Below are 18,759 nucleotides of genomic sequence, written 5' to 3' on the forward strand. Positions count from 1 at the left end.
TTCAGGGACAAGATGGTGGTCATGTATTTGGCTTGAATGAAATGGTAACCTTCCTACATTAGAACTCCAAAGAAATGCTACACAGTTAGGTACATGTGGTGAGAAAAATGAACCATGTACTAGAATGCTTAACAGGAGAGGAAAAATTCAGCAAAATGTCTACACATTTTTTCACAAAAATGTACTAAAACTTTGTTCTGCCTCAAGCCAAACAATTTTTGCTCCAGTTCCTTTATTCTTAGTATAAAAAAATCATTTCAGAGGGAAAAAGCATGGTCTAATTTATTCGTAGCAATTTACGAAAAGAACACAAAAAATGTATATCCTATGACTCTACTAGAGAAAACAGATAGGAATTATCTTCATAGTGCTGCAACACTGAACTAAAACTAGGAAGTCACCCTAGGCCTGCCACACTGAATAGAATAATCAATCATAACTTCAGTTAATGACAAGATAAAACAATGCTAACTGCATGAACTTTACCTGTTCTTCCTCTTTTCTTTTCTCTTCTCTCCTTTCTTCAAGTTTTTTTGTTAGTCTGTATTTAAAACAAAACAAAAAAACACCACATTAATTGAGACACATCATATTAATATAAAACATATTTAGGAGATGGATTTAGCTAAAACAATTGGAGAAATAAACAAACAAAAAGCAAGCAACAATTTATCTGCCTGGCTTCAGGCTCCTAAAGAAATCCTGGAGTCAACGAGAGCCCATCAGAAGCCTAGCTTCAGTCTAAATGCCTCACTTCCCACTTATGATTAGTTTGCCTTTTTCCCTCTGATTTACCTGATACTGACTTTAAAATCTACAAATACATTTTCAAGCAAATATATAAATCAGTGACTGATAAATGCTCTACTCCTTATATAAAAGTAAATAGCACTATAGTAAAAACAAAACAAAAAAACTGTAAAAATAAAAACAAAAACTTAAGGCCAGCAAATTATTAATACTAAATTACTAACACCAACTTGATTCTCAACTGTAAGAAGTTCATCAATTAAAAATGAATGGAGGCCGGGCACAGTGGCTCATGCCTGTAATCCCAACACTTTGGGAGGCCGAGGTGGTTGGATCTCTTGAGCTAAAGACCAGCCTGAGCAACATGGCAAAACCCTGTCTATCGGGGCTGAGGTGAGAGAATTGCTTGAGCTGGGAGGTCGAGGCTGCAGTGAGCCACTTTCTCGCTACCGCATTCCAGCCTGGGTGACAAAGGGAGATCCCTGTCTGAAATGGACAAACAAACAAATGGAGGCTGGGTGTGGTGGCTCACATCTGTAATCACAGCACTGCAGGAGGCTGAGGCAGGAGGACGGCCTAAGCCCTGGAGTTTGAAACCAGTCTGGGCAACAACTTGAGACCCCATCTTTACAAAAAATAAAAAATTAGGCCGGGCACGGTGGCTCAAACCTGGCTCAAACCGCCAGGAGGCGGAGGTTGCAGTGAGCCGAGATGATGCCACTGTACTCCAGCCTGGGCGAGAGAGTGAGACTCCGCCTCAGGGAAAAAAAAAATAAATAAATAATACAAAATTACCTGAGTATGGTAGCATGCAACGTAATGAAATCCCATCTCAAAAACTAATAAAATAGGCCACGCACGGTGGCTCATGCCTGTAATCCCAGCACTTTGGGAGGCCGAGTTGGGCAGATTACGAGGTCAGGAGTTTGAGACTAGCCTGATCAACATGGTGAAACCCTGTCTCCACTAAAAATACAAAAAATAGCCGGGCGTGGTGGTGTGCGCCTGTAATCCCAGCTTCTCAGGAGGCTGAGCCAGGAGAATCACTTGAACCCGGTAGGCGGAGGTTGCAGTGAGCTGAGATGGCGCCACTGCACTCCAGCCTGGGCAACAGAGCGAGACTCTATCTCAAAAAAATAAAAAAATTAAAAAATAAAATAATGATTCTGAAATTAGACAGCGGTAATGGATGCACAACCTTGTGAATATACTAAAACTCACTGAATTGTACACTTTCAATTTCATGGTAGTGAATTATATTTCATTTTTTTAAATGAAAAATGGTATTTTCTCTAAAAGTGTTTGGTATATACATTTATTAGAACTCAGCTGAACAATGTGTGCCAGCAATCAAAGGAGTGAGTACTCAAGGAATGTTGGAGACATGTCAAAAAGCCAGAAGACCCAATATGAAGGGGATTCCAACAAGTCAAATTTGGGGCAATTTGTGCACCAAAAAGAATAGAGAAATGGATAGTAACACATGAGAGAAAAAAAAAGCATCTGTGACATGTCTTAACTGCTAAGGGAAACTGTAAATTGGCTTAACCACTTTGGAAAGCTGTTTGATCAGTATCTGTAACCCAGAAATTCCTGCTTTTCATATACATATATGCCCCGAAGAAATGTGTACACACGTTCACCAAGACATATACAAGAATGTTCCTCATAGCAGTTCCATTCAAATAGCCCCAAACAGAAAACAATCCTAATACCCACCAACAGTAGAATGGATTAATAAATCATAGTAGAGTCAAATAGAATACTATAAAGTAGTGAGAGTGCACCAATTACCGCAACATGCAACATGGATAAGCCTCAAAATACAAAGCTAAACAAAGGAGATCAAACACAAAAATACATGTTGGATGATTCCATCACAAAGTTCACAAACAGACTAACCTACAGTGTTAGATTCAGGATAGTGATCATCTTACAGAGGGAATCCATAATTGGAAAGGGGCATAAGGAAAGCTGGTTAGGTACTGTTAATTTTCTTTCTTTTTTTTTTTTTTTTGAGACAAGGTCTCACTTTGTTGCCCAGAAGTGAAGTGGCATGATCTCGGCTCACTGCAACTTCTGCCTCCCAGGTTCAAGTGATTCTCCTACCTCAGACTTCTCAGTAGCTTGGGACTACAGATGCACATCACCACGCCCGGCTAATTTTTGTATTTTTAGTGGAGACAAGGTTGTACCATGTTGGCAAGGCTGGTCTCGAACTCCTGATCTCAAGTGACCTGCCCACCTCAGCCTCCCAAAGTGCTGGGATTACAGGCATGAGCCACTGCGCCAGACGAACACTGGTAATTTTCTATTCCTTCATCTGGGTGCTGGTGTCCAATAAGTAGTTTACTGGAAAAAGGCAGCGGGGGTGAGCAGATGGAAAGTAGAGGGGACAGATGAAAGCATTTCTCTACAGAAGAATGCTAGCTGATAATGTAGAAAAAATAGAATGAGAAAAATACCACAATTTTTAAACATCAATGAAATAGGTGATTACAGCAAAAATCAATGAATGCCGAAACTAGTGGGTGAAAGTTTTTAAGCAGTAGGATAGTTACCGTTTCAAAGAATCACCCCATAGACAACTTATATATTAGACAATGAAAAGGGTACCCAACAGATACTATCCTAACCACACAAACTTTACATTTCCAATAACGCATACATCTGGTATTACTTGTCTCCTGATATGAATAATGGAAAGGACAAAACATTATCTTGGTAATGTTCTTATCAGAGTTTAATCTGAATCTAATGATAGAACAGGGACCAGATCAAAGGACATTGTAGAAACAACTAACCTAGACTCTTCAAAATGTCTAAATCATCAAAAATGCAAACAAGAATAGAAATGCCTTGGATTTAGAGCCTAAACTAAATGCAATGAACATTCCTTGACTGGATCTTGAATCAAGGAAAAAAAAGTTAAAAAGGCCATTATTGGAGCAACTGGGAAATCTGAATTTGAACAACAAATTAGATAATCTTACTGTATCAATTTAGAATTTCTCGAGTATGATAATGGTATTGTGTTTATATCTGAAAATATACACCATCTGAAAATGGTGTATAAATGTATTTACAGACCATTTGTAGAATTTTCTTCTGAGAAATACAAATGGAAGTTTGTTTTAATCTGGGTGAAAAGCTACACTGCATCTAATTTAGTAACAAACTGTTCCATCACTTCTACATTTGGGCATTGACTTTTTTTTTTTTGGAGATGGATTTTCTCTCTTGTTGCCCAGGCTGGAGTACAATGACATAATCTTAGCTCACTGCAATCTCTACCTCCTGGATTCAAGCAATTTTCCTGCCTCAGCCTCCTGAGTAGCTGAGATTACAGGCACCCACCACTATGTCAGGTAATTTTTGTATTTTTAGTAGAGACAGGGTTTCACCATGTTGCTCGGGCTGGTCTCAAACTCCTGACCTCAGTTGATCCACCCACCTCGGCCTCCCAAAGTGCTGGGATTACAGGCGTGAGCCACTGTGCCTGGCTGGCATCTACTTATTAATGGTCACTATGCCTGCCTGGGTGCCAGAAGGGGGCAGGACATGGGTCTGTGAGCACAGATCCCCAGATCCTGGCCTAGGCTGGAGTCCTTGCTCAAAGCCCACAGACCCTCAGCCAATGTCTTCCTAGGAGATGCATGCTGAGGTATCTAAGCATGAAGTGAATTTATGTCTGCAACTTTCTTTTTTTTTTTTTGAGACGGAGTCTCGCTCTGTCGCCCAGGCTGGAGTGCAGTGGCCGCATCTCAGCTCACTGCAAGCTCCGCCTCCCGGGTCTATGCCATTCTCCTGCCTCAGCCTCCCGAGTAGCTGGGACTACAGGCGCCCGCCACCTCACCCGGCTAGTTTTTTGTATTTTTTAGTAGAGACGGGGTTTCACCGTATTAGCCAGGCTGGTCTCGATCTCCTGACCTTGTGATCCGCCCATCTCGGCCTCCCAAAGTGCTGGGATTACAGGCTTGAGCCACCGCGCCCGGCCTAACTTTCAAATGAATCAGAAGAAAAAAAAAAAAGAAAAAAATTGAAAGGTGGTCATTACACTATTTCTTCAACATTGAGGTTTGAAACTTATCCAAATAAAAAGACTGGAATTCATGGTACTACGTATTATCTTTGCCAGATAATTCTGCCCATTTTAAACATAATGACATGGCTGGGCATGGTGGCTCATGCCCGTAATTCCAGCACTTTGGGAGGCCGAGGCAGGAGGATCACCTGAGGTCAGGAGTTCGAGACGAGCTTGGTCAACATGGTGAAACCCCATCTCTACTAAAAATACAAAAATTAGCCAGGCGTGGTGGTGGGCAACTGTAATCTCAGCTACTTGGGAGGCTGAGGCAGGCGAATCGCTTGAATCCAGGAGGTGGAGGTTGTAGTGAGCCGAGATTGTGCCACTGCACTCCAGCTTGGGGGAAAGAGCAAAACTCCGTCTCGGGCAGGGGGGGGAAACTATAATGAAATAAACAAAATAATGCATTTTAACTAAAGATTCGTTAAAAGATTCCTATTTCACATCTGTTAGCTTTAATAAAACATTGCATATCCTGGCCGGACATGGTGGCTCAAGCCTGTAATTTCAGCACTTTGAGAGGCCAAGGCCAGAGGATCACCCGAGGCCAGGAGTTCGAGACCAGCCTGGCCAACATGGCAAAACCGTCTCTACTAAAAATACAAAAATTAGCCAGTCACGGTGGCGCACACCTGTAATCCCAGATACTCAGGAAGCTGAGGTATGAGGATTACTTGAACTGGGAGGAGGAGGTTGCAGTGAGCCGAGATCACACCACTGCACTCCAGCCTGGAAACAGAGCCAGACTTCATCTCAAAAACAAACAAACAAAAAACCATAACAGGCCAGGTGCGGTGGCTCATGCCTGTAATCCCAGCACTTTGGGAGGCCAAGGCAAGCAGATCATCTGAAGTCAGGAGTTCAAGATCAGCCTGGCCAACATGGTGAAACCCTGTCACTACTAAATATACAAAAAAAAATTAGCCGGGTGTGGTGGTGCACGTCTGTAATAAAAGACTATGATTTGACAATTATTGTATCATCAAAAATACTAGAAACTACAAAGAGCCAGAAATTTGTATCTGATTATTAGACCAACTAATGAAAAATGCCATTTAGTAGACATCCACTTATGCAGAACTCAAGCTCAGTACATAGTCATAAAATGAGCTGAAGTTCTTGCCCATCGGGAGCTTTTTATCCTTATGGCATAAAGAGATAAAAGCAGAAGTGACAGATGGAAACACCCATGTACCAAAATACCATTAAAGAGGGGATTCTTAGAATGATCAGACCAAAAGCTGACTGGTGACTTCAGACATATAGAAAAGTTTTAGAGTGTAATGTTTAAAGATACAAATTAGTTAGGTGATCAAAAATTTCAGCTCAGAATTCTAAAACTTCATTTGTATAACTTTAGTTTTAATTCAAATTAATGAAACAACTGAAAACCACTGTCTTCTTAAACAAAATGCTATTTGCAAAAAGAAGAGCAAACCTTTCCACTCTGATGTTGAGGTCCTCTGCAGGTCTCTGATCTGAGCATCCACTAGGCTCCTGAGAGGAAGTGGCATGGCCTGCACTTTCTCCTCCTTAATTATTAAATAAAAAGAAATAAGAATACTGCATTTAATGCAACTTTTTAAAGGAATAAATCTAGGTTATAGCATCTGTTAATAATTTTGTATCTTAAACATTATATATTTTCCCTAAAAATGGAGGAGTTAAATATGCTATTACTAATTCTAAAGTTTAGACGTGGATAAAATTGTTCACAAATAGAAATAAGGCAGTTACCGAGTTAAGATCACCAAGGTAAAGGTCAGATGTAAAACATGAAGAAATACCAATCCGGCAGGAGGCATGCCTGGCTATGGGTAGGCTTCACTCTAGAGCAATGCTGTCCAGTATCTATACTGTCTAATACAGCAGCCACTAGACACGCGGCTGTTGAACATCTAAAATGAGGTTACTGAAAGTGAGGGACAAATTTTAATTGTAACTAATTTTAATTAAAATGTGGCTGTGGCTATTGAGCAGTGAGCAATAGAGGCCAGGTTTGATCCTGGGTATGGCTCTGGACTTACACTGGTCCAAGGAATCTGCTTCTGCTGACCAGAGTGGTTCCTTAGAGAGCCTCTTTATGCTAGTTTTCTTTGAAGGATTTCCCGAAAGATAGACTTTTGTCCTGGCCTGCTCTAGAAGACCTCTATCATTCCCTTCCTTACAACTTGCCACCAACCTGATTCCTCTTTACAGTCTTTGGCGAACAAGGACTCTGGAGCCACAAAGTCATTTCAGTAAGTTTCTTAATCCCTCTGTACCTCATCAGTAAAATGGGGATAGTAATCTCACATGGTTGCTATAAGAAATATGTGTTAATACAAGTAAAATGCTTAGAACTTAACTGAGACTGGCACATGGTAAGCATTTTCGTTACTACAGTAGTAGTAAAAATAATTAGTAGGACTAAGTAGAGACGAGGGTGCATATCTCTTCCCCCTCCCCATTCAGGGGCATAACCTAGGTAGCTTGAAATCAACAAAGTGAGAGTATTTACACCTTGGAAATTAGCAAATACTACAAATATGGACCTTTGCTTCCACAGAGACTTCTGACAAACGTTTACCAGTGTATCACTGAATGCAACTCTTGGATAAGAAGTGGTAACCACTAGCAGCCAGTAGAGGCTCAACAGGAAATTAACCACCTTTCTTTAGCAAATAAAATGAATGCTGAGGACATGTCTTATTATCAGTAAAAATTTAACATCTTATGAAGATAACTTGTGGACAAGATGGGGGAAAAGTGTTGAACAAGAGTACAGTTAGGTGAATCTACGACTCATACTCAATGAGAAATGGATAGATGTCATATAGAGGAAGATTTCCAATTGTATGTCACAGAGTTCCCTGCCTTTGGTATTTTTGTAAGTGACTTGAAGATGTAAAATATAAATTTGTAACTTTTTTTTTCTGTGACAGGGTCTAGCTCTGTTGCCTAGGCTGGGGAGCAGTGGCATGATCTTGGCTCACTGCAACCTCCGCCTCCTGGGATCAAGTCATCCTCCTACTTCAGCCTCCCTAGTAGCTGGGGCTACAAGTGCATGCTAACATGCCTGGCTAATTTTTGTATTTTGTGCAGAGACTGGGTTTTGTCACCCTGCCCAGGCTGGTCTTGAACTCCTGAGCTCAAGTCATCTTGGCCTCCCAAAGTACTGGGATCACAGGCATGAGTCACTGTACCTGGCCCATGTGTAACTTCATGGGTGACCCAAAATTGTGTGAAATAGCTTATTAACACTCATATTTAACTGCTAATTCCTAAATGAAAAATTCTAGGTCGGGTATGGTGGCTCACGCCTGTAGTCTCAGCACTTCGGGAGGCCGAGGTGGGTGGATCATTTGAGGTCAGGAGTTTGAGACCAGCCTGGCCCAACGTGATGAAACCTCGTCACCACTAAAAATACAAAAATTAGCTGGGCATGGTTGTGGATGCTTGTAATCCTAGCTACTTAGGGGGCTGAGACAGAAGAATCACTTGAATTTGGGAGGCAGAGGCTGCAGTGAGCCAAGATCGCACCACTGCACTGTAGCCTGGGTGACAGAGCGAGACTCTGTCTCAAAAGAAAAAAAAAAAAATTCTGGATTGAAAAAAACCCTCAATAAGCTAAAACAACTGAAAAAAATAATAAAAATGTATTAAGAGAAGTTCTGCCTTTAGGCTTAAAAAGCCAACTGGAATAACAGGCATAATGTATCTCCTGAGAGAAATATATATCATCATCTATAAAGTGGTCTTGTCAAAAACAATAATGAAGCTGACCCGATCAAATCTGTAGCTTTACAAATTTAGAGGAATAAAGGGGACAGAGGAACATCTTACACAATTCCATGGGGATACAGTAAAATCCAGAATGTGGAAAGCTATAGGAAAAACTACCAGGGAGAGCAGAAATCTACATATTAAATTTAAAAACACATCAACCAATAGCAATATATCGAACTGAAAAAAAAGTGTAATATAAATATTGCCTAGATAATTGATGACAAAAAGGATTACTATTAAACTTTCTGGCTTTGATAATAGTATTGTGGTTATTTTTTAAAATTTCTTATCTTTTAGATACTGATATTTTAAAAGATGAAAGCATATAAATGCCTGAGATTTGCTTCAAAATAACCTGGGAGAGATGGTCATACGGGGAGACAGATAACAAAAAACGACCAAGTAACAGGAATCACTCACGCAGGATGAGTACCTCGAGTTCGTTATTCTGTTCTCTCTCTAGAAATGCTTGCAAATTTACATAATTAAAATTTATTTTGGCCAGGCGCGGTGGCTCACGCCTGCAACCCCAGCACTTTGGGAGCTGAGGCGAGCGAGCGTATCACCTGAGGTCAGGAGTTCGAGACCAGCCTGGCCAACACGGTGAAAACCCGTGTCTATTAAAAATACAAAAATTAGCCGGGCATGGTGGTGCATGCCTGTAATCCCAGCTACTCAGGAGGCTGAGACAGGAGAATCACTTGAACCTGGGAGGTGGAGGTTGCAGAGAGCCGAGATCACACCACTGCACTGCAGCCTGGGCAACACAGTGAGACTCTGTCTCAAAAAAAAAAAAAAAAAAAATTATTTTAAAAGGCAACTATATAAAATCTTAAAAGATTTATATTCCTTCCTTATATTTTAGAGATACATACTGAAATATTTTACTTGAGATTTGTTCTAAATAAGTGGAAAAAGAAGAGGAATGGAGGGCACAGATGAGAATATTGGCCATGAAACTAGGCAATGGATTAATGAGGTTTTCTTATACTATTTTTTTTTCTATTTCTGTATATGTTTGAAATTTTCCATAATAAAAAGTTTTTGTTTTTTTTTTTTAAGTTACAGGCCTGGATGCAATGGCTCATGCCTATAATCCCAGCACTTTCAGAGGGCAAGGCAGGAGGATTACTGGAGGACAGGAGTTTGAGACAGCCTAAGTAACACAGTGAGACCCCATCTCTGCAAAGAATATAATTTAAAAATTAGGCTGGCCATGGTGGCTCATACCTATAATCCCAGCACTTTGGGAAGCCAAGGCAAGCAGATGACCTGAGGTCGGGAGTTGGAGACCAGCCTGATCAACATGGAGAAACCCATCCCTACTAAAAATACAAAATTAGCCGGGTGTGGTGGCGCATGCCTGTAATCCCAGCTACTCAGTAGGCTGAGGCAGGAGAATTGCTTGAACCCGGGAAGTGGAGGTTGTGGTGAGCCAAGATCGCGCCATTGCACCCCAGCCTGTGCAACAAGAGCAAATTTCCGTCTCAAAAAAAAAGAAAAAAATTTAGCCAGGTGTGGTGGTGCACACCTGGAGTCCTAGCTACTCAGGCAGCTGAAGCAGGAGGATCACGTGAGCCCAGAAGTTGGAGATTATAGTGAGCTGTGTTTGTGCCACCACACTCCAGCCTGGGAGACAGAGCCAGACACCGTCTCAAAAAAAAAAAAAAAAAAAAATTTTTTTTTTTAGACACAGGGTCTGGCTCTGTCACCCAGGATGGACTGCAGTGACATGATCACAGCTCACTGCAGTACCAACCTCTCCAGCTTAAGCAACCCTCCCATCTCTCAGCCTCCTAAATAGCTGAAATTACAGGCATGTACCACAACACCTGGCTAATTTTGTATTTTTGTAGAGACAAGAGTTTTGCCATGTTGTCCACGCTGGTCTCGAACTCCTGGGCTCAAGCAATCTGCCCACCTTGGCCTGTCAAAGCACTGGGATTATAGGTGTGAACAACCACAACTGACCAAAAAAAAAAAAAAAATTTTTTTTAAGCTACAAAACCTGAGATTAGAGCTGCTACCCACCTCAGATAAGCCAGAGCTTGCAGTTTTAGTCTAGCCAAGTTAACTGTCTACTAAAACAAAAACAACACTCTTTGCAGGAATACAATGAAATCCAGAGTGTCTACGACAATGTACAAGATAGAATCCAGCATTTTTTGACATATAAACAAAAAGGAAAATGTGACCCATTCTAAAGGGTAAAGGTGATCAACACAAACCAATCCTCAGATGAGCTAGCTATTGAAACTGTCAGACAAGGACTTTAAAGCAGCCATTATAACTCCAATGAGGAAAAGGGAAATACACTAGAAATGAATTAAAAGAATAAAACATAGATTAAGACTACTCATTCTGCACAACTGTTGTAACTTATGAGTCAAACTATTTCAAAATAAAAAGTTATAAGATAGAAATAGAAATCCTAGAACTAAAAAAATGTATAACAGAATTTTATCTAAAATAAAAAATTCACTGGATGGGCTTAACATCAGAATGGAGATGATAAAGAGTCAGTGAACTTGTAGATCAACAGAATTATCCAATCCAAAGAAGAAGAAAAAATAAGAGTGAAAAAAATAAACCTGTGGGGCAATATCATGAAGCCTAATATACATGTAATTCATTCCAGCAAGATATATGGACCAAACTTCCCAAACCTGGTGAAAGTCACACATTTACAGATGCAAGAAACTAGGCAAACCAAAAACAGGATAAATACAAAGAAAAATACACTTAGGCATATCACAGTCAAATTGCTAAAAACCAAAGAAAGAAAGAAATCCTGAAAGCAGCCAGAGAAAACCAACATACTCCTTACAGGGAGGAACAATCAGAATTTGTGGAGACTTCTCATAGAACACTATGAAGACCAGAACACAGTGGACAATACCTGTAACTGTAAACACAAAATTTTTATATCCAGCAAAAATATCCTTCCAGAATGAAGATGAAACACAGTCATTTCACATAAAGAAAAGTCCAGAGCTATACAATAAGTAACGCTAAAGGAAAATTTTCAGGCTGAAGGAATATTATACCAGAGGGAAACACGAATCTATCTTGAAAACGGAATGAAGAATTTTGGAAATGATATATATCCAGGTAAATATAATTAAAGTAATTATTCTGTTGTAGACCTAAATGAACATCCATAATAGAGTCCCTCAGGTCTGTACACATCCAGAAGCTGAATGATCCATGGATGTAAAACTTCAAAATGAGACAAACAGCTGTACTTCAAATACTCAAAACCTGTCATGTGTAACTCCACAAGGCAGCATTAATGTTAACAGGAAGTTATGGGGCATCAAATTTCAGCTCAATATAAGGAAGACTCTTTCTAAAAACTAGAGCTGTTCAACAACAGAACAGGCATCCTGCAAGGTAATGAGCTTCCCATCATTGAACGCATTCAAATAAAAGCCTGATGATTATTTGTGTGGGATGCTGGAGTAGAATCATCTTTTAGGACACTAATATTCTAACATCTTGATTTATCTACCCCTGGGTAGCCTAATACAAAGCTACATTACACCAAACAACTCCAACCACAATCCCAAAAATTCAGTATAAAATTTCTCTTTTGCCTTTTCTATCAATGAGTTTACAGTCACACCTCTTACTTCTACAAGCTCTATTTCATAATTATCTTTTACCTCTAATTTAAAAATATACATATAATACTATTTTCTTAAATTTATATAGCTTTTTACATGCTATAAAAACAATTCCAAATATAATACATTAGTTCATTTGAACCTTTCAGAATTCTCTAGGCTAGTGAGAGATTTATAAAACTGCTCAGTGTCATGACATTCCTTGAAGCATATAGCGCAATAGCAGAAATTATAAATCAATTCCTCTGGATTGTTGACTATTTGGGAGTCAAGTTGACATTCACTGACTTTATCGTCTTCTGCCACTAAATGACACGCATATTTAATACAATCCTTAAATTTTAAGCTAAATAAATGTGAAGAAAAATACATACAATATATTTATTTTTAAAATATTAATATTTAAATATTAAAATGCAGTGAAGGAGCTTCTATTGTACTCAAAAAGGTACATTAAAAGTTACCTGTTGCAGTATCTGACTTTGTATCAGAAGTGGGTGGTATCTCACAAAGCTCTGCATTTCTGGACTCAGAGTTTTCACAAGTGTTGTCAGGTTCAGATGAGGCAGATGGAGTAGACACTGAACTTTCTGACTGACTGCCATTTGCTACTAATGCTTCACTTTTTAGCGAATGCATCTAGGGAGAAAATAAATAAATTGGATTTTAATTAATAGATAAGAATCTAAACTTACCATGGCAGTAGAGACCAAAATACAGGTTAATTTATACTCTATAAAAAGAGAAACATGAAATGCTCATAAACAGATGAGTCCAAAATGTATAATCCTAAGCATGATATAATCACATTATGGAATTTACCTGCAAGCTGGCAAGACCATAAAAAGATTTGTTAAACACACCATTGATTTTCCCTCAAATTAGAATTCAAAGAAAAAAGTTACAAACCTATTAGCCATTTGTCCAAAGTAGATAGAAATGATTAATTACTGAGTATAAAGTTCTTAAAATATATTAAGCAATATACAGTTAGAGCCTTAATATGACAGCAACTTTCTCTTTCAACAAAGTTATGGTGATGTTCATTATGTGTTGAGATTGGGGTAAAAGATGGCTGGGCATGGTGGCTCATGCCTGTAATTCCAGCACTTTGGGAGGTCAAGGTGGGCAGATCACTTGAGGTCAGGAGTTCGAGACCAGCCTGGACAAGATGGCAAAACCCCGTCTCTACTAAAAATACAAAAATTGAGCTGGGCATGGTGGCACGTGCCTGTAATCACAGCCACTGGGGAAGCTGAGGCAGAAAAATCGCTCGAACCTGGGAGGTAGAGGTTGCAGTGAGCTGAGATCAGTCCACTGCACTCCAGCCTGGGCAAGAGAGTGAGACTCCATCTCAAAAAAAAAAAAAAAAAAAAAAAAAAAAAGGTAGCCTGTAATCCCAGCACTTTGGGAGGCCGAGGCGGGCGGATCACAAGGTCAGGAGATCGAGACCATCCTGGCTAACATGGTGAAACCCTGTCTCAACTAAAAATGCAAAAAATTAGCCGGGCGTGGTGGCGGGCGCCTGTAGTCCCAGCTACTTGGGAGGCTGAGGCAGGAGAATGGCGTTAACCCGGGAGGCGGAGCTTGCAGTGAGCCGAGATCACGCCACTGCACTCCAGCCTGGGTGACCAAGCGAGACTCCGTCTCAAAAAAAAAAAAAAAAAAAAAAAAAAAGGTAAAGAAGTCAGTCAAGTATTAAGTACTGGCTACTGGCACCTATAATTTTATGCTATTTACAAAACAGGTGACGAAGACAGTACTTACTACCTTTTAAAATTTTTGGCACGGCAGTTTCCTGAATATACAGAGGGGCTCCAAAAATATTCCAATGTCAGGAAGGGTGCGATGGCTCACGCCTGTAGTCTCAGCACTTTGGAAGGTCAAGGTGGGCAGATCACCTGAAGTCAGGAGTTTGAGACCAGCCTGGCCAACAAGGTGAAACCCCGTCTCTACTAACAATACAAAAATTAGCCCAGCATGGTGCCTGTAATCTCAGCTACTTGGGAGGCTGGGGCAGGAGAATCACTTGAACCTGGGAGGTGGAGGCTGCAGTTGAGCCGAGATCACACCACTGCACTCCAGCCTGGGTGACAGAATAAGACTTCATTTCAAAAAAAAAAAAAAAAAAAAATCCAATTCCTGACCTACCATTTACAGAAATAACAGTTCTGTTCCTTCTTACCTGTCGGACTTTGTGAATTCTTGTAACAAGTTCATCTGCAGAAACACTTCCTGCTATTACTTCCAAGGGAATTCCACTGTCTCCAATAAAGAAACTGGATGGAACACACACTACGGGATCTGTACAGTTTAATTAAGTCTAACAATTCATGTGAAACAAAAGGATAGTTTTATGAAATATTATTGGTAACAAAGGAAAACAAATCTTTGTGATTTTCACAACATAATCTAACATATTTATTAAATAATTTCAAGTACTGCATCATTATAACTGTAGTATTAATACATGTGACACATTAATTTATGAGGTATATTCAAGTGAAGAATCTACTACATTCTCCTCTATCACAACTTCCTTGCCCATCCATCTTGCTGCCAGCTGACTCTTGCAAACTACTTGTAACATTCCAACCCAACTGCTCTATATATTTTTTTCAGATATTCACATTTTTAAAACTCCCTAGCCTATCTTTAGCTACAATGTATTATCTCAATGTATGGGGTGCACTACACTGTTGAGTTACTTTTATATATCTTTGAAATTTTCTATAATATTTTTCTACAATGAGGACACTTAGTAATAAAGTTTCCATAAAGAAGAATGTATGATTTCCTAAATAAAATGAATAATTTCTAAATTTCATAAATACCAAAAGGAAGATAAATAAATGTATATATATAAGCAATTCTTTACGAAAGGATACAGATTTGTGAAAACTGTAGGCAGGCTTCACTGTAAAACAAAATCAAACAGAAAATTACTAGATGAACGCAAGTATTTTCTAAATACTGAGTTGTTTTAATAAAATTTACTGTACCAATCACAAGTATTTTCCTGAAACTACCAGTGTCTTTCACAGCAATCAGGTAGAAGGAGAAAAATATAATTCTTATTTCATTAAGACTTTCTGGTTTGTTTTATAATTTTCAGATGAAAGAATTATTTGTGGCTGGGCATGGTGGCTCACGCTTATAATAACAGCACTTTGGGAGGCCGAGGCAGGCGGATCACTTGAGATCAAGAGTTCGAGACCAGCCTGGCCAACATGGTGAAACACCATCTCTACTAAAAATACAACAATTAGCTGGGCGCAGTGGCAAGTGCCTATAATCCCAACTACTTGGGAGGCTGAGGCGGGAGAATCGCTTGAACCCAGGAGGTGGAAGTTTCAGTGAGCCAAGATCGCATCATTGCACTCCAGCCTGGGCAACAAGAGCAAAAGTCTGTGTCAAAGCTCACAGCTGTAATCCAAGCACTCTGGGAAGCCGAGGTGGGTGGATCACGAGGTCAGGAGTTGAGACCAACCTGGCCAACATGTTGAAATCCAGTCTCTACTAAAACTGCAAAAATTAGCCGGGCGTGGTGGCGCACACCTGTAATCCCAGCTACTGAGGAGTCTGAGGCAGGAGAATCTCTTGAACCTACCTGGTAGCCGGAGGTTGCAGTGAGCTGAGATCACACCACTGCACTCTGGCCGGGACGACAGAGTGAGACTTCGTCTCAAAAAAGAAAGAACTATTTGCTCTTACAACCCACAAGCTAGTGGCTGCATCTGGTGGCTAAAAAATTAATTTGGTATCTGCCATGCTGCTTCCTCAGTGGCAAGTATACCTGAATACAATATCTTAACCTGGAACATGAAGATATAAGGCCTACGACTTACTTAGGTGTGTGATAATGTAATAGTCTATAATAACAAAGGATTAAAAACAATCTACCTACCTATAAAAACTGAATAATTATGCAATCATAAAAAAAGGCAGGCCAGCACTGTGGCTCATATCTGTAATCCCAGCACTTTAGGAGGTCAAGGCAGGTGGATCACGAGGTGAGGAAACCGTGACCAGCTTGGCAAACATGGCAAAACTCTGTCTCTACTAAAAATACAAAAACTGGCCTGGCGTGGTGGCTCACACCTGTAATCCTAGCACTTTGGGAGGCCGAGGCAAGTGGATCACGAGGTCAGGAGTTCGAGACCAGTCTGGTCAACATAGTGAAACTCCCTCTCGACTGAAAATACAAAAAATTAACTGGGTTTGGTGGTGTGCACCTGTAATCCCAGCTACTTGGGAGGCTAAGGCAGGAGAATTGCGTGAACCTGGGAGGCAGAGGTTGCAGTGAGCCGAGATTGTGCCATTGCACTCCAGCCCAGGGGACAATGTGAGACTCCGTCTCAAAAAAAAAAAAAAAAAAGAAAAAGGTATAGAAAAGTATGTCAAAATGCTATTAATACTATTTTTGTAAAACATGGAAGAAAAACAAACATAAATACATTTTCCCTCCAGAGAAGGGAGCTGAGTGGTCAGGGATGGGAGACAGAATTTATAAGACCAGTAAGAGATAATGTAGATGCTTCCAATAATAAAACAAATGCTTCTAAGAACTAGACTTTGCTTTTTTCCCCCTGAATATAAAGCATTATCTTGAAAACAGAGTAAAATATCAAGAAAAAAAATTACCAAAAATCCTATTATCTCAGAAATAATAGTAAACTTTTAATGCATTTCCTACTAATCTATTTTCAATGCACGCTATCTCCAAAAATATATATACATTAAAATGTTCCCAAAACATTGGGTGACTTAGCGATTATGAAATAAAGGAAATTGCCGGGCGCAGTGGCTCAAGCCTGTAATCTCAGCACTTTGGGAGGCCGAGACGGGCGGATCACGAGGTCAGGAGATCAAGACCATCCTGGCTAACATGGTGAAACCCCATCTCTACTAAAAAATACGAAAAACTAGCCAGGCGAGGTGGTGGGCGCCTGTAGTCCCAGCTACTCGGGAGGCTGAGGCAGGAGAATGGCGTAAACCCAGGAGGCCGAGCTTGCAGTGAGCTGAGATCCGGCCACTGCACTCCAGCCCGGGCGACAGAGCAAGACTCCGTCTCAAAAAAATAAATAAATAAAATAAAAATAAATAAAAAAAAAAAAAAAGGAAATTTATTTTCCATAATTTAAAGGCACACTAGATTCTATCAGCATGCAGTCTACAGTGAAACAAACATGAACTATCACTATACACAGGTATCCCTGCATCTGCTAATAAAAATTTGTTTTTAAGGCCAGACGCGGTGACTCACGCCTGTAATCCCAGCACTTCGGGAGGCCGAGGCGGGTGGATCACAAGGTCAAGAGATCGAGACCATCCTGGCTAACAGGGTGAAACCCCATCTCTACTAAAAATATTTTAAAAATTAGCTGGGCGTGGTGGCGGGCACCTGTAGTCCTAGCTACTCGGGAGGCTGAGGCAGGAGAATGGCATGAACTCGGGAGGTGGAGGTTGCAGGGAGCGGAGATCACGCCACTGTGCTCCAGCCTGGGCGACACAGTGAGACTCATCTCAAAAATAAATAAATAAGAAATTTGTTTTTAAAAATGCCAGACACATCAGTCTGTACAATCTCAAGAATTCTAAAATTCTCATGTATTCCACATTCCCTATAAATCCCTATATTCTTCTTGCCATTGCCAACTCTAGAAGGTGCTTCAGTAAGGTGATGGACAATAAAAAAAAATGATATACTTAAGTTGACAGATTCTGTTTTTTAAAAACTACTCAGTAAATACATATTTCAGTAACTCTTGTGAGACAGGCTATACTACGATTTGATGTTTTTGTAAATATAGAACATTTTTACATAAAGTTTACAAACTTATAGGCAAATTTCTGAATTTTTTTCTTTTTTTGAGACAGAGTCTTGCTCTGTTGCCCAGGCTGGAGTGCGGCACAATCTCGGCTCACTGCAAGCTCTGCCTCCCGGGTTCACAGCACTCTCCTGCCTCAGCCTCCCGAGTACAAATTTCTGAATGTTTTAATCTTGACAGTGATTTTCAAACACATTATTCATTCTGCTATTATCAAAATCAAAAGGACAGGAATACCACTTTGAAAGTGCTAATGAATTAATGTTTTCAGCACCAGGCACAGTGAAGCATGCCTGTAACTAGAGCTATTTGGGAGGCTGAGATGGGAGGATCTCTTCAGTGCAATATTTTAAGACCAGCCTGGGCAACATAGTGAAATCTTGCTTCAAAGAAAAAAATAAATAATAATGTTTTTAGGTAATGATCACTGATAGCTGCTAACGTCATAAAGAGAGAAAAGAGGATATCTGTCTTCTGATAGAAGACACATTACTATCTATGAAGTAGTCTTAGGACAGGATGGGGGAGGGGAAACAAACCTGAATCTACCTATCAATTTACAGAAAACAGGAAAGAACCAACTTGACACTAACACGATGCAGTCAACAAAATCCAGATGGGAGGAAACCACAGAACAAATGTATAGAAAAAATGATCTGGTGTCTTTAAAATACAAATTCCAAAGAGCAGGGGAGTT

General features: G+C 40.0%; 1 protein-coding gene across 1 annotated transcript in view; it reads right to left on the bottom strand.

The window, feature by feature from the left end:
• UBXN4 (UBX domain protein 4) overlaps positions 1-18,759 on the bottom strand; it is a 43,868-nt gene that overhangs the window by 16,060 nt on the left and 9,049 nt on the right. Inside the window, exons 3-7 of the mRNA XM_050750986.1 lie at positions 15,120-15,148; positions 14,417-14,535; positions 12,696-12,870; positions 6,276-6,369; positions 487-541 (exon numbers count right to left, since the gene is read on the bottom strand). Of these exons, the coding sequence (XP_050606943.1) occupies positions 487-541; positions 6,276-6,369; positions 12,696-12,870; positions 14,417-14,535; positions 15,120-15,148 (472 nt within the window). The remainder of the gene's footprint in view (positions 1-486; positions 542-6,275; positions 6,370-12,695; positions 12,871-14,416; positions 14,536-15,119; positions 15,149-18,759) is intronic.

The sequence above is a fragment of the Macaca thibetana genome, chromosome 12 (assembly GCF_024542745.1).
Source record: "Macaca thibetana thibetana isolate TM-01 chromosome 12, ASM2454274v1, whole genome shotgun sequence".
NCBI classification, from domain to species: Eukaryota; Metazoa; Chordata; class Mammalia; order Primates; family Cercopithecidae; genus Macaca; species Macaca thibetana.